Consider the following 15750-nt stretch of genomic DNA (forward strand, 5'->3'; position numbering starts at 1 on the left):
CAAAAGAAAAACACCAAGACATAACACCATCAAACTCACCAAAACCAAAGACAAAGAATCATGAAAGCAGCACAGGAAAAAAGAAAAGTTACCTCCAAGGGGCAACCAATAAGGCTAAGCTTGGATTTCTCCACAGAAACCACGCAGGTGAGAAGACAGTGGGATGGTATATATAAAACACTGAAAGAGAAAAATTTCCAACCAAGAATTATGTACCCAGCAAAATTGTCCATCAAATATGATGGTGAAATGAGGACATTTCCAGGTAAGCAGAAATTGAGGGAATTTGTTAATACCAGACCAACCTTACAAGAGATGCTAAAGGGAGCCCTTTGGACAGAGAAGCAACAACAGCCAACAACAAATGACCATTAATACACATGATGATATAACCCCAAAACCAACCCAGCTATGGAAGTATCTAAAGTAAATAAGCCTACAAGGTTGTAAACAGGGAACCAGAGACACCAACCGACAAATGAGGACAACTACACACCAAAAAGAGGGAAAAAAATCTTGTTGTTACAGAACTTCTAGATGGTAGGGAAGTCAAGACAACTACATGATAGAATGGACTGTTCTAAACTTGGGAAAAAGCTATAAATCACAGGGTACCCTCAAGGAAAAATGATAAACCTTCGCATCAAAATAAAAAAGAGGACCAGCGTAAATATTCGGCAAATACTAAAACAATAGCAATGAGGGAAATGATAACATGAGTCATAAACAAAACGAGCTCAGCATAGAAAATTATATGGAACAAAGAAATCGACACAATGAAAAAGCACATAACAAAAATGACAGCAACAAATTAATATTTGTTAATAATTACATATCTGGCAAGGAACTTAGATCTCTAAGATTGATGGAAAACTCCAATGCCTCAACACCAAAGAAATTAACAATCCAATTGAAAAATGGACAGAAGACGTGAATAGACACTTCACCAAGGAAGATATTCAGGTGGTCAGCTAATATATGACAAGATGCTCACAATCATTGGCCATCAGAGAAATGTAAATCAAACAACAATGAGATATACCATCTCACCCCATCACTGATGGCAAGGTTCATTGAGACAGAAAATAACAAATGCTGGTGGGGATGTGGAGAGATTGGAACTCTCATACACTGCTTGTGTGACTGTGAAGTGACACAACCACTGTGGAAAGCAATGTGGTGATTCCTTAGAAAGTTGGAATTAGAGTTACCATTTGACCCAGCAATCCCATTACTTGGTATATCTTAGGTGAGAGCTAGGATAGGAGCAGATACATGCACGCTCATGTTGATCACAGCACTATTTACAATAGCAAAAAGATGGAAACAACCTATGTGCCTATCAGCGGAAGAGTGGATGACCAGACTATGATACATACACGTACTGGAATGGGATGCAGCACTAAATAATGGAGAGTCTGCAAAACACCGCATAATATGGATGAACTTGGAGGACATTATGCTGAATGAAATAAGTCAATCACAAAAGGACAAATATAGTATTAGTTCATTGTTGTGGAGGGTCAAGGAAAGGTTTATATATGGAGGGAAACTTTCTTTGTTGGTTGCCAGGGATGGGAGGGGAGGGGAAGGAACACTGCAAAAAAAAAAAAAAAAAAAATGCATTGACCCATGTCACTTTAGTTTTGTGTATTTCACTGTACATAAATTATATTTCAATGAAATGCATTTAAAAAAAATAAAGAATCCGAGTTTATAAAGATATAATTCAGGGAAAAAGCTTGCAAATGACCAGTAAACATACCCAAGAATGACTTAATCCATTCACAATCAGTGAAATGGAAAAAAGCAAAAATATATAAATAGACCAATAAACAACATCACAGTAAATGGAGAAAAGATTAAAGGTATCAAAGATTTCAGTTTACTTGCATCTGCAGTCAACACCCATGGAAGCAGCATTCAAGGAATGAGACATCATATATATAGCACTGGGCAGATGTGTTGCAAAATACCTTTTTGAAGTGTTAAAGAACTAAGATGTCACTTTGAAGACTAAGGATGCCTAACCCAAGCCATGTTATTTTTAGTCACTTTGTATGCATATGAAAGCTGGACAATGAATAAGGAGGACTGGAGAATTGATGCCTTTGAATTGTGGTGTTGGTGAAGAATACTGAAAATACCATGCACTGCCAGAAGACCAAAAAAAAAAAAAAAATCTGTCTTGGAAGAAGGGCATCCAAAATGCTCCTTAGAAGCGAGAATGGCCAGGCTTTGTCTCTCGTACTTTGATCATGTTGTCAGAAGAGACCATTCCTGGAGAAGTATATCATGCTGGGTAAAGAGGAGAGTCAGCAAAAAAGGGGAAGACCCTCAATGAGATGAATTGACACAGAAGCTGCAAGGATGAGCTCAAGCATAGCAAGGATTGTGAGGATGGCACAGGATAGGTAGTGTTTCATTTTGTTGCGCACAGGGTCACTATGAGTTGGAGCCAACTTGACAGCACCCAACAACAGCAACGTCAGAAAACCATAACATTCTTAGAAGAAACTATAGAGGGCAAGGCTGTTGGGCCTTGCTTTTAACAATGGATTATCTAATATGACAAAAGTGCAAACAAAAGATAAAATGAGTAAATAGAACCTTATAAAAATTGAAAACTTTGGTTCATAAGACTTTTCCAAAAAGGAAAGGGAGGATAGACCATTATATCTGATAAGAATCTAATAAAATATATGTAGAACTTTGACAGCTTAACAATAAAAAGACAACCCCATCATAAAATGGGCAGAGGACTTGTATAGACATTTTACCAAAGAAGGCATTCAAATAACCACCAAACATGAAAAGAGCTCAGAATCCTTACCCATCAGAGAGATGTGAATCAAAACCACAATGAAATACTATTTAACTCTCTCATTCGGATGGCTGAGATTAAAAAAAAAAAAAAAGAAAAAGAAAAAATCACAAATGTTGGTGAGGATATGGTGAAATTGGAACCATTATCGATTGCTAGTGGGGATGCAAAACAGTACAGCTGTTGTGGAAAACAGTGTGGTGGTTCCTCAGAAAACTAAAAATAGAGTTACCATATAAGCCCAAAGACTTGAAAGCAGAGACTCAGACAGAGACGTGTATACCAGTGTTCATTGCAGCACCATGCGCAATAGCCGAAAGGTGGAAACTACCCAGATACCTATCAACAGATGAATGAATAAACAAAATTCAACACATACAGTGGAACACTACTCAGCCAGTAGAAGAAACAAAGTTTTGGTACATGTTACAATATGGATGGAGCTTGAAGATACTATGTTAAGTGAAATAAGTAAGTCAAAAAGGACAAATATTATATGACCTCCTTACATAAAAAGACAAGACTCAACAACAACAACAACAAAATTTAAAAAAAGGAAAACCTTATGGAGCACAGTTGTACTATGATAAACACAGGGTTGCCATGAGTCAGAATTGACTTGACAGCAGCTTTAAAAAAAAAAAAAACCCTTCAAGGAGACAGGGGTAGTGGTCTCTCTCATATATTCCCATTTAACACACCAGTGTATCCCCTACAAAAAGCAGATAGTCCCTGGCAGGTGACAGAAGACTGCTGCAAACTCAACCATATAGAGTGCAATTGCAGCTGCAGTTGACATCAGCCAGCTCCTGCCATCACTCCAATGCTGGCCCAATGGGGTTGTGAACAGATGAGCTGTGGTGTCAGATGGGATGCCTCAGGATCCCAGCAGCATGAGTTCCCACTCACCGAGGCTGATCTGGTTCTGTAACTGCCCACACTGTTCAGCCCACTTGGGACAGAAACCATCCTTGAGGAGACCAACTAGTCACTTAGTAGCTGTCTCACATCAGGCCATTGACTCTAGAGGATGTCTATCCTTGTTGGTAGCCCTGGCTATTTCTTGGCTTGTAGATGGATCCTCACATGGCATCTTCCCCTATATGTGTATGTCTCCATGTCTGTTTTCCCTTTTTATAAGACACTACTCCAAAAGGATTAGGTTTAGGACCCACCCTTTTCCACTGTGACCACATTAACATAACAAAAAGGCTCTTAATTGTAGACAAGGTCACATTCACAGGTTCACAGGGGTTAGAGCTTCAATACATTATTTTGAAGGACATATCTCAAGTCATAAACCAAAACCAAACCAAACTTGCTTCTGTTGAGTTGAGTCAGATCCAACTCATAGTGACCCCACCTTGGGTTTCCAAGATGGTATCGCTACAGAAGTAGATTGCCCAATCTTCCTTCCGAGGAGTGACTGGTGGGTTTGAACTGCCAGTCTTTTGGTTAGCAGTCAAGTGCCTTATGCACTACGCCACCAGAGCTCCCATTTCAAGCCATAGCAGTAACAAATCGATTATAAATCATCTTTTTTTTTTTCAGCTTTTCATTTTTAAATAATTTTGGGCTTACAAAAACGTTATGAAAATAGTATAAAGACCTCAAGAACATTATTCCAAGTTATGCTAGACACAAGAAACTACATATCGTATAAGTCCATTTATATAAAATGTCCAGAAAAGGCAAATCTATGTGGTTGCCTAAGGCTGGGAGTAGAAATAGGAATTCATTGTGCATGAGCTTGAGGGATCTTAAACTGGGGAGATGAAAATGTTTTAAAACTAGATTGTAGTGATGTTTGTGCAACTTGGTAAATGTACTAAAAATTACTGAATTGTAAAATTAAAATGGGGAACTTTTATGGTACATAAATTATACTTCAATGAGGCTGTTTAAAAGAAAAAAAAAAAGTACACTCCTTTACCATGACATCAAAAGAACTGGATGGTACCCCACTACCATTACTGAACATTTTGATCAAAGACTATAGGAGAATCGTGATCAAAAGGGAGTGAGTGTGGAACAAAAATTCAAATCCTCATGGACTCCAAACTTTTTGAAGCCATGGAGGTTAAATGAGCCTCTCAAACTAATGCACTGAGATTATCTTTAAAACCTTAAATCAGAAATACCTCCTAAAGTCTCCTTTAAACCAAACAGTAGTTTAGCTTAACTAATAAAAGACATCTGGCTTGAGCATTGTGCTCTCTTATGAACTATCTATATGGGATGGGTAGACAGGCTGAATATACCCATGACCATATATAAGGCTGGCAGACAATATTTTTACATACATATTTGTATGTGCTATAAGAATGTCCATATAACTAGAACCAACGGTCAGAGTTATAACTTGTTAGGCACAGTCAGCCACCCTGTGGAGTGAGTTGTTGGACATGTGGGTTGGGACCATGGTCACGGGGACATCAAGGTCAATTGGCATAACATACTATACAAAAAAATTGTTCTGCATCCTACATTGGTGAGTAGCAATTGGAGTCTTAAACGCTTGCAAGCAGCCATCGTGATGCAGCAACACGTCTCTCTTGTCCAGAGCAAAAAAGAATGAAGAAAATCAAAGATGCATGGAAACAAATTAGTCCATGGGACTAGTAGACAATGCAAACCTCAGCCTATATGACCATGAGACCAGAAAAATGACATGGTACCTACTTACCACCATCAGCCACTCAGAAAGGGATCAGTGCAGGAGATCCTGGATAGAGTGGGAGAACAAAGTGGAACAAAACTCAAAGTATTATTAAAAAGACCAGGTATACTGGTCTGATAAAGCCTGGTGAGACCCCGAGACTATGGCCCCCAGATACCCTTCAAATCAGATACACTCTTTAGAACAATCAATCATGAGATAGCAGAAGGGCAGTATTTGTACCGGGAGATAGCTCAGGGGGCAGGAATGCATAGGAAAGAAGGACACAGGGAAGAGGTAACTACAGGGAGGAAGTGGGAAGAGAGAGCTGTTACATTGTGGGGCATTACATTCAGTGTCATGAAACAAAATATGTATGAACTACTGTACAGAAAATGAATTTTGCTGTAAATTTTCACCCAAATCACAATAAAAAATTTATTTAAAAAAAAAAAGAACTATCTATATAGGATCAAAGTGACAACAGCAACTCAAAACATTAGCTAGGAACCTTAGGGACATTAGGTTATTTTAATGAGGGAGGAATAACTCAGAAAAAGAGAGTGAGAATGTTTTCACAACTCAAAGAATGTAACAGTGTCATTGAATTAATTATACATGTAGAAACAGTTGAACTGGTGAATGTTTTGCTGTGTATATTCTCAACAGCAATAGCAAAAAGATAAGCAAAGGCACATGTATAGAGAGGAAAGTTTAATAGTGGCCACCAGGGACAGGAGGGAAGAGGTGGGGGAGGTTCGACAATGGTGCAAAAGAGTAGGGCTGCACAGCCAGTTGTTATAATTGCTGTCAGTAAGTTGAACTTTTAAAAAGTTGTAAGTAAATATTAAACTGGCAAAAGTCGTATGATAGATACTTTTACAACAATGACAGAAAAGAAAAAGAGCTGCTGAGCCTGCTTGTGTACCACCAAACACCTCATTGGATCTGATTCCTTAGTTTGAAGGTTTAGGGTCATGTTTTCATAGAACATCCAAGTTGGTTGGCCAGATAACATGTTCAGTGCTTCTGATCTTCCTCCTAATTTGCTGTGTAGTACCTGGGGTCTTAAAATTTTGTAACCAGTCATCCATGGCACAAGTAATCTCTTTGCCTGGTGAGACAGAGGAAGGAGGAGAGTCAGGAATAGAAGGAGTTTATGGAAGGTATGGCTAATTGCCTCCATGAACAACTGCCTCCTTTGCCATGAGACCAGAACTGGATGGTGCCTGACTATCATTAATGAACATTTGGATCAAAGAGTCTATAGAGAAATCCTGATCAAAAGTGGGGAAATGCAGAACAGAATCTTAAACTCTTATGGACTCCAGACTTTCTGGAGCCATGAAGGATGAATTAAACCCCCAAAAGTCCTGCCCTGAGATAATTTAAACCTTAAACCGAGAATACTCCCTAAACTCTTCTTAAAACCAAACAATAGTTTTGTTTAACTCTGGTGGTGTAGTGCCTAAGGCATTTGACTGCTAATCAGAAGGCAGTGGTTCAAACCCACCAGCCACTCCTCGGAAGGAAGGTTGGGCAATCTACTTCTGTAGTGATACTGCCTCGGAAACCCAAGGAGGGGTCTTTATGAGTCAGATCCAACTCAACAGCAGTGAGGGTTTAAAAAAAAAAAAAAAAGTCTGCCTTGAACATTATACTTTGTTAAGAGCTATCTATATGGGATCAAAGTGACAACAGCAACTCAAAAGATTAGCTAGGAACCTTAGGGGGCTATGTTATGTTATGTTTTATGTTAATGAGAGAGGAACAACTTGAAGAATGTAATCAATGTCACTAAATTGTACATGTAAAAACAGTTGTATTAGTGTATGTGTTGCTATGTATATTTTTAACAACAAAATAAACTATCAGATGTGGTCCAAGGGACCAGATATGAATTACAAAGACACTGGGGGAAATTCAACTGATTTAGAGACTACCTCCCAGAAAGTGGGGACAAAGGCCACCTCTGGGTGACGCACAAAGTTCCATATTCCCCAAAAGGTTGGCAGTTTGAACCCTTCCAGAGCCGCCTCAGAAGATAAGCCTAGAGTCTTGTGATGCCAAAATCAAAGCCTTGAAAACCCTGTAGAGCAGTGCTGCTCTGCACACAAGGGCTCACCATGAGTAGGAATCAACTCGACGACAACTAACAGCATGTGAAGTTAGGGTCCTGAGGTGGCATAAATGGTCCGCATTCAACTGATGACCTAAAGATTGGCAGTTCACACCCACCCAGCTGCCCCATGGATGAAAGGCTTGGTGATGGGATTCCATAAAGATTATAGCCAAGAAAACCCTATGGAGCAGTTTTACTCTGTAACACATGGGGTTTGCCATGAGTTGGAATCAACTCAATAGCAATGGGTATGTGAAACTAGGCCCTTTTTCCCATTTGCTCTTCTTTTTGAACACTTCATTCCATACACTCTGACATGGCCTTCTAAATACAGGCCCAGTTCCTGTAGACACAGTTGAGAGAAAGGGAACCAGTGGAGTGACGTAGGCTCCCCATCCATGACAACAGGGCATATGGAGTCCTTAAGCTTGTCTCTTCATCTTCTGTCCAAGGAACCAAACCCAGCTTTTAACTGATACTGTCATAAGTTCACACCTCCCTGGGTTTACCTCTTCATCTCTACCTGTAATATGTGCTCCCGTGCTTCTCTGGTGTTCTGGTTCCCTAGTGCTGCTCTGACAGGAAATATATACCACAAATGGGATGGCCTTAACAAACAGGAGTTTATTCTCTTACAATTCAGGAGGCTAGAAATCCAAGTTCAAAGTGCCATGCTCTAGGGGCTGGGTGAAAACTCCTCAACCTTGGAGTCCAGCTCTGCCTCCTGCTCCTGGCCCACTGAAGCTAGAGGCGTTTCTACACTCAGACAGCTGCTGGCTGCTGAGGCTGACAAACCCAAGATTGACAAGTAAAAAGGCACAGTCCTGATATTACCAAAACCACACGGCAGGTCATATAATTTAAGTCCATTGTAAGTCCCAAGGTTAGCAAAGCATGGCAGGCTGCTGAACAATGACACAGCTACATGCAGGGTCCAAGTGTGCCATAAGCTAGAGACCATTTCCCAAGGCTTCTTATATACAGGAAGCAGACCACATTCCGTAAGGCAGCTACTCAGCCGCTCCCAGTAGATTTCTCCATGGAGTTGATTACTAGTCTCATCATGGGGAATACTACATCCAGCTGCCCAACCATTTGAGCAGAACCAGCCAAGCTGACACACAAACTGAACTACCACATCTGGGAATGTCCTTTCTCACTACTTAGGCACAGTCTCTGGAACTGCCCTTACACACGAGCAGCCTAGGGAAAGAGGGTAAAGCCTCTTTGACATGCATTGGAAGCATAGTATAAGACAGATTCTGGAGCCAGACTGACAGGGTTCAAATCCAGTTCTACTAGTTACTAGCTGTATGACCCTGGACAGATTATTTAACTTCTCTGAGCTTCATTTGCCTGATCTCTAATAGGGGATGATAATAGTGTCTGTCTTATAGGAGCTGCAAGGATTCAGCATTTCTGGCAGCACCAACATGTAGTAAGCACTCGGTGTCAGCTATTGTTTCTGCAGAACTTGTCCCTGTGGTATGTACTTTTTAGTCTTGAAGTAGGTGCTACAGAATAAAAGTGAGAAAAGGGAGCAGAACAAGTAGCTCATAATAATTTTGCTGTACTTAGCCCTTTACAAAGAAGTTCAGGAGTGTGATGTGTGTGTGTGCTGTCAAGTTGACTTTTTTGACTTGCAGTAACTCTGTGCAACAGCAGAACTGTCCTACTACAGGGTGTAGGATGTAATCATTATGGAAGCAGATCTCTAGTCTTTCACTTGTGGAGCCACTGGATGTGTTTGTACTACCAACCTATTGAATAGTAACTGAGTGCTTAACCTTTGCGCCACCAGGGCTCCTTTCGGGAGTATGTAGCATTTATAAATGTATCTCACTTTTCCTCCTCCTCCTTGTATGTAGATATTGTATTGTCATTCTAGCATTCTATGTTTCTGTTTTATATGCATATCTCCAGTTATTCAAATAAGGTGAACTGTTAGAAAAAACGCTGTACAGTCCCTCCCCTTCCCCTCTCCTTGCCATTCATCCTCTCCCTGTATACACACATATATATCGCACCATGTATATATATTTTGTTATGTGCTATTGAGTAACATCTACCTGGCCAACCAGCTGGATGAGATCTATATTTGTGCCCATTCCAAAGAAAGGTGATCCAACAGAATGTGAAAATTATCAAATAATATCATTAATGTTGCATGCAAGTAAAATTTTGCAGAAGAAAATTAAAAAATGGTTTTAGCAATATATTCACAGGCAACTGCCAGAAATTCAAGCAGGATTCAGAAGAGGACATGGAATAATGTCTGCTAGTCGCAGATGTCACTGCTGACATCAGATGGATCTTGGCTGAAAGCAGAGAATACCAGAAAGATGTTTACTTGTGTTTTATTATTGACTATGTAAAGGCATTTAACTCTGTGGATTATAACAAATTATGGATTAAAAAGGTGTGTGTGTGTGTGTGTGTATAATGTTACATATACATGTATATGTGTATATGTAAGTATGTATTCACCTAAATACACACCAGAAATTGCCACCTGGTAGCAAAGGTATGAGTCCTGGGTATGCAGCTCGGAACTTGTTCACTGATGTTTTTATCATTTTCCCGGGGGTGTGCACAATTAGGTCCCCATGAAGCTCTGAGTCAGATTCCTGTTCTCCTTTGCTAGTGGTCCAGGCTAGTCTCATTTTCCTGCCCACAGCCCCATCTCAACTTGAGGCTCATGGCCTGATATGTGTGCACCTTTAATAAATAACATCTGCTTAGCTCAGTTGAATTAAGTAAGAGAATCCTAAGATGCATAAACTCTCTCTGACTTGAGGAAGTTTCCCATCCACAGAATGATTCAGAAACAAGCAGTGGCCATACATTAAGGCTACATGGTTGAGAGGTCCAGTGGCAACTCGGAGGAAGAGAAACCCTAGTTTACCTGGAAGAATCAAAGTCTTCCCAGAAGAGAGATGATGCTTGAACTGAGATTAAAAGAAAGGAGCAGACTTGGCAGAGTGTGAAAGCCACATACAGGAAACAGAAGAAAGAAAGGCATGAAACAGCACAGTAAAGGGGCAAACAGAAAGTAATTAAGTGTCATGAGAGCAAAAGAGCATGTCCTGTGGGGAGTGATGGGGACAGACAAGGCCTTGATGTAGGGTCTTGAATGTATGCTAAGGCATCTCAATTTGACTTGAAGATTTTTATGTCTCCAGTCATTAGCTCCCCCAAATGCAACATAAGGAAGCCAGGTCACATGGAGGCCGTCTTTATGCTGTTAACAGGTCCTTTAGGCTTATCTTCAATCAGGCTGGGGCTAGAAGAAAAGTGTCACTTTTCTTGCTTTTATTCCCAGGCCACAGCACAAATGGAAGAGCGATTAGCAGAATTTATTTCCTCCAACACTCCTGATAGTGTATTGCCCCTGGCAGACGGAACCCTGAGCTTTATTCATCATCAGGTGATTGAGATGGCTCGAGACTGCCTGGATAAATCTCGGAGTGGACTCATTACGTCACACTACTTCTATGAACTGCAAGAGAATTTAGAGAAACTTCTGCAGGATGTGAGTGCCCCGTACCCTTGCTCTGATGAAATCTCCACATGGTAAGGGATTTTTAATCCCAAGCTAATATCAAAGTATTAGTGGTTTTCCCACTTTTCCTAACCTGTTTCTGACTACAAGGGTGGCTCTGCCAGGCCCTAACCGCCCTATAGAATTCCTTGCTGGTACAAGGTCCACCCTCAAGTGTGGTCATAGACGTAGACTCCTCCTCAGTCCCCAGCTCTACTGAAAGGAGTCTGTGCCTCATCTTGCTTGGTATCAATGGGTTTCAACTCTGTGGGTCCTTTCTTTTCTAAATCCAGGCTTGTATTACTCTTTCTGCAGCTCTAGCATTGTTGGTATTCATAAGTTTTTAACTAGGAGATTTGTAACCTAAAGCCAAAAAGTGACCCCAGTAGCTGTGGTGGACTCTCTCCTAGTAAAAATAATGATTTAAACTGGCCCATCAGACTTTGTCTTCAGCCAAGGAAAAGCAGACCTGAGGTTTATACTATGGGTTTATGCATTTGCTGACATTCCATTTGCTTGGTGAAAAGTTCTCTAGTGGGGACTTAATGTGTTTAGAGGCCTGATCCTCTCCAGTGTGAAAAAACTCTGGGAGGCCTAAGGTAACCCAGAGATGACTAAGACCAGAGTGTGCATTGAGTTCTTAACCACTCCTCATACTCCAGGGCTCACTAGGCTATCAGCCACTCCAAGAAGATGGGTCAGGTGCCTACCTTCCCACTCAGATCACCGTTGCCCCATATTACACCATTAATATAGTTCAGGGGGTAGTGCGGGGGGAACATGTCTGCCTCCTCTGAGTTTTTCCTATCACTTGGTTGTTTCCTGGTCCAGAATCCCTCATTATATCCAGACCCATGATCTCTCCCTAAAGTAATATCAGCTGAGCTGAGAAGCTGGGGCTAATGATCAAATAGGACTTTCAATGTGTTAGTCTAAAAACTAGGATGATCAAGAAATTTAAAATAATTTTAGGAAAGAGTTGAACCTAGAGGAAGGATGACTTAACATGGTCATGATCATTGTCAAATACTAGAAAGTTTCTCATATATAAAAGGTGACAGATTATACTTTGTAGCCCTAAAAGGCATACCTACCCTGTGGATGGGAATTACAGTGAAAGATTTTGACTGATAGGTAGAAAAACAGTTCCTTTTATAAAAATATTTTTTTCTGATCTCAAAAGTAATACTTAATGTAAGCATTGTAGAAATATGATTTAGAAAGCCAGAGTCTGTGATCATCCCTGGCGAATATTCAAGATTAACTTTCTTACAGTTTTTCAACAATGGATAGGGACACTCTGAAAACATTTAGGAACCAGGATTGCCACATCAGGTAAAAGATTAATGTTGAGTGACTTCCAAGGTTCCTTTACACCAAGATGCATCTTCTTCTACAATGCTACAGTCCACCTTGCCCAAAACCTTGAAGCAAGTTGTTTGGTGCAATAGGAAGAGTGCCAATTTGGAGCCAGTCTGCTCATCTATTCCCTAATGCACTAAACCAAACCAAACCAAACTCACTGCCTTCAAGTCATATCTGACTCATAGCAGCCCCTCCTTGGGTTTCTGAGGTGGTAGCACTACGGAAGTAGATTGCTTAACCTTCCTTTGAGGGGTGGCTGGTGGGTTTGAACCACCATCCTTCTGGTTAGCAGTCAAATGCCTTAGGCAGTACACTACCAGAGCTCCCCCTTAATGCACTGTTGTTGTTGTCGTCGTCGTCATTGTCATCGTCATCATGTGCCATTGAGTCGGACCCGACTCATAGTGACCCCTTCTTGAAAATTTCCGAGGCGGTATCACTATGGAAGTAGCTTGCCCAATTTTCCTTCCAAGGAGTGGCTTGGCTGGTGTATTTGAACTGCCAGCCTTCTGGTTAGCAGTCAAGTGCTTTAGGCACTACGCTACCAGAGCTCCTCCCTAATGCACTAGGCCCTGAGAATGCTGAAAAAATACATGTAAAGCCCTGTCTAATGGACTACATTGACTGTGTCACAGACCCAACACGTACACATCATAAATTGTTTATTGAAGTATACTGTGGGCCAGACACTATACTGAATGCTTTCTATGCATTACCTCACTTCATTTATTACAGTATAGTGTGATTGGTGAGCACTAAACAGAGGAGCATGTGCTAATGTGGCAGGGAGAGAGAGTTCAGGGAAGGTTGAGTCTTAAGCAGTGGGTAGGAGTTCACTAAACCTAGAAAATAGTATCCAACCTTTCTGACACGTAATGGAACTTGATACATCCCAGAATTTGCAAATGACATTGTTTGGCATGACTAGAGTGAAGGATGCCTGCAGGGGAAAGTTGGTAGATAAATGTGAAGGGTTAGACTGGGAGCCAAGACCTGAAGGGCCTTCTGAGCAGCTTAGATTTTATCATGAAGGCAATGGGGAATCACTGAATGGTTTTAAGTTGGAAAACTACATGATCAGATTTGCATTTAAAATAATAAAGACCACTAACATTTAATAAGTATGTAATACATGCTAGATACACTACATTAACTCATTTGATTTGTCTAATTTAAACTTTACAAAAATCCTATAAGGAAGTACTGTTGTTATTCCCTAAGCAGCTCTGGTGGTATGGTGGGTAAAACATTTGGCTGCTAACTAAAAGGTCGGTGGTTCAAACCCACCAGCTGCTCCATGGAAGAAAGATGGAGCAGTCTGCTTCTGTAAAGATTTACAACCTTGAAAACCCAGTGGGGGTTGCTGTGAGTTGGAATCAACTTGATGGCAGTGAGTTTTTTGAGTTTTGGTTATTCCCAAACTTACAGAGGAGGAAACTAAATCTTAAAGGAACTAAATAACTAGCCCAAGGTAACTAATTTTTTAAGTAGGAGAGCTAAAGCCCAAATGTAGGTTTGTTTCATTCCAGAGTCCAAGATCATACGTCTTCAAATAATTACTCAATAAACATTCACTGGCAGCTGCTATGTAGGAAGTACTATGTTAGGCTTAGCATGGGAAGGAGAAAAAAAGAATGGGGGGAGATAGCTTGTCTTCTCACAAGGCCCTACTGTATGGCTATAGAGACAAGCAACTAATTATAAGGCATGATAGTACCATGTAGTATTAGAAAACAGCTAGTAAAACAGAAAATGAAGTAATGAGTTTTGTGTGTTTGCACGCACACGTGTGTGTGAGTGTCTTGAGGACGGGGAACTTCGATGAGGCTTTACAGGGTTGATGACATTTAGACTAAGGTTCAAAGAATAAGTAGGATTTCACCAACTGCCCAGGCTTTCTCTTCATTTCATAACCAGCTCTGGTGACGTAGTGAGTAAGGCATTTGCCTGCTAACCAGAAGATCAGCGGTTCAAACCTACCAGCTGCTCCGTGGGAGGAAGATGAGGCAGTCTACTTCCGTGAAGATATACAGCCTTGGAAACCCAGTGGGGTCACTATGAGTCAGAATCGACTTGATAGCAGTGAACTTGGGCTTGGGATTTTTTTCAAAAGGGTCCTCATTTGCTACTTACTTTTCCCACCACTATAACCTAGTTACTACTTAGTCTTCTGCCTTGTGGTTTTCCTTCTCAGCATTCAAGCAAAAATCACCAAGGAATTAATTGGCCATTTGCCAATTCCTGTGATTTCTTTCAGTCATCTTTCTTTACTTCTTTATAGAGCTTTACATAATTAATACTTTCTTCTTGAACCTTTTTTCCTTTGTTTTCATGACCTTGTTCTCTCCTATCTTGCTGCCCATGTTTAAATGCTGGGCATCATCCTGAGTGGCTGATCTCCTTTCTCCCCACTCACCTCATCTGCTCCATGTCTTCAGTTCTCATGTACATGCTGAGGACTCCCACATCTGGCTGCCTCCCATACTGTTCTCCAGAGCTCCAGATCAGTGCACCTGGCTGCTTATTGGACACCTCCATTTTGATTTCCTATGTTGATTAATATTCTTTGCTTGAAAGTAATAAACATCTACTTTGGAGTAGTTAAGCAGTAAAAGGAAACTAATTATGAGGACTAGAGAATTGAAAATGCATCTAGGCCTTAAGAAGTGTCCCAAACTAGAAACCAACCTGTGGGAAGCCCAGGAATATTCCTTCTTTTATGTCATTTTCTTTGGGCTTGTTCTTTCTCTACCTTTGTAGTAGATATGGCCATCTTATTTCATCCAAGAGGAGATTATATAATTCTAGTCACTCTGATAGTAACAGTTGTCTTTCCATCCATTTTTAACTTCCTAAGAAAAAGAATCTGATAAACCCAATTTAGACCCACACCAGTCATCTATTGGGGATTCGAGAGGAGAGTACACCCACTAATAAAAATGGGCACCTGAAAGCCAAAACAGATCTCCGACAAAAAAAGAAAGGCTCCTGGGCTGACTGAATACCCAGGAAAGCGTCCAGTGTAGGTACCTCACACTCACGAGTCTAGAATGGAGCGTTTCTTTCCTCTTGATCTGCTCTTTCTCTAAAACCAGATGGAATATGTTCTAGATGTTTCCACACCTAAACCGCCTGTCGTCTTCTGTTTCCTGTTTCATTTAATGTCTTCAATGTTTCCCTAAAATGGAAGTTGCAGTTGTCTTCTGTTCCTGTTTTTGCCACTCCTCAGGTCTGCTTAG

General features: G+C 40.7%; 1 protein-coding gene across 1 annotated transcript in view; it reads left to right on the top strand.

Moving 5' to 3' along the window:
* MAST2 (microtubule associated serine/threonine kinase 2) overlaps window positions 1-15750 on the top strand; it is a 394690-nt gene that overhangs the window by 361580 nt on the left and 17360 nt on the right. Inside the window, exon 11 of the mRNA XM_007946677.2 lies at window positions 10928-11137. Within this exon, the coding sequence (XP_007944868.1) occupies window positions 10928-11137 (210 nt within the window). The remainder of the gene's footprint in view (window positions 1-10927; window positions 11138-15750) is intronic.

This window comes from Orycteropus afer, unplaced genomic scaffold (genome assembly GCF_000298275.1).
Source record: "Orycteropus afer afer isolate SDZICR_OR568_19922 unplaced genomic scaffold, OryAfe1.0 scaffold00169, whole genome shotgun sequence".
In the NCBI taxonomy this organism is placed as follows: Eukaryota; Metazoa; Chordata; class Mammalia; order Tubulidentata; family Orycteropodidae; genus Orycteropus; species Orycteropus afer.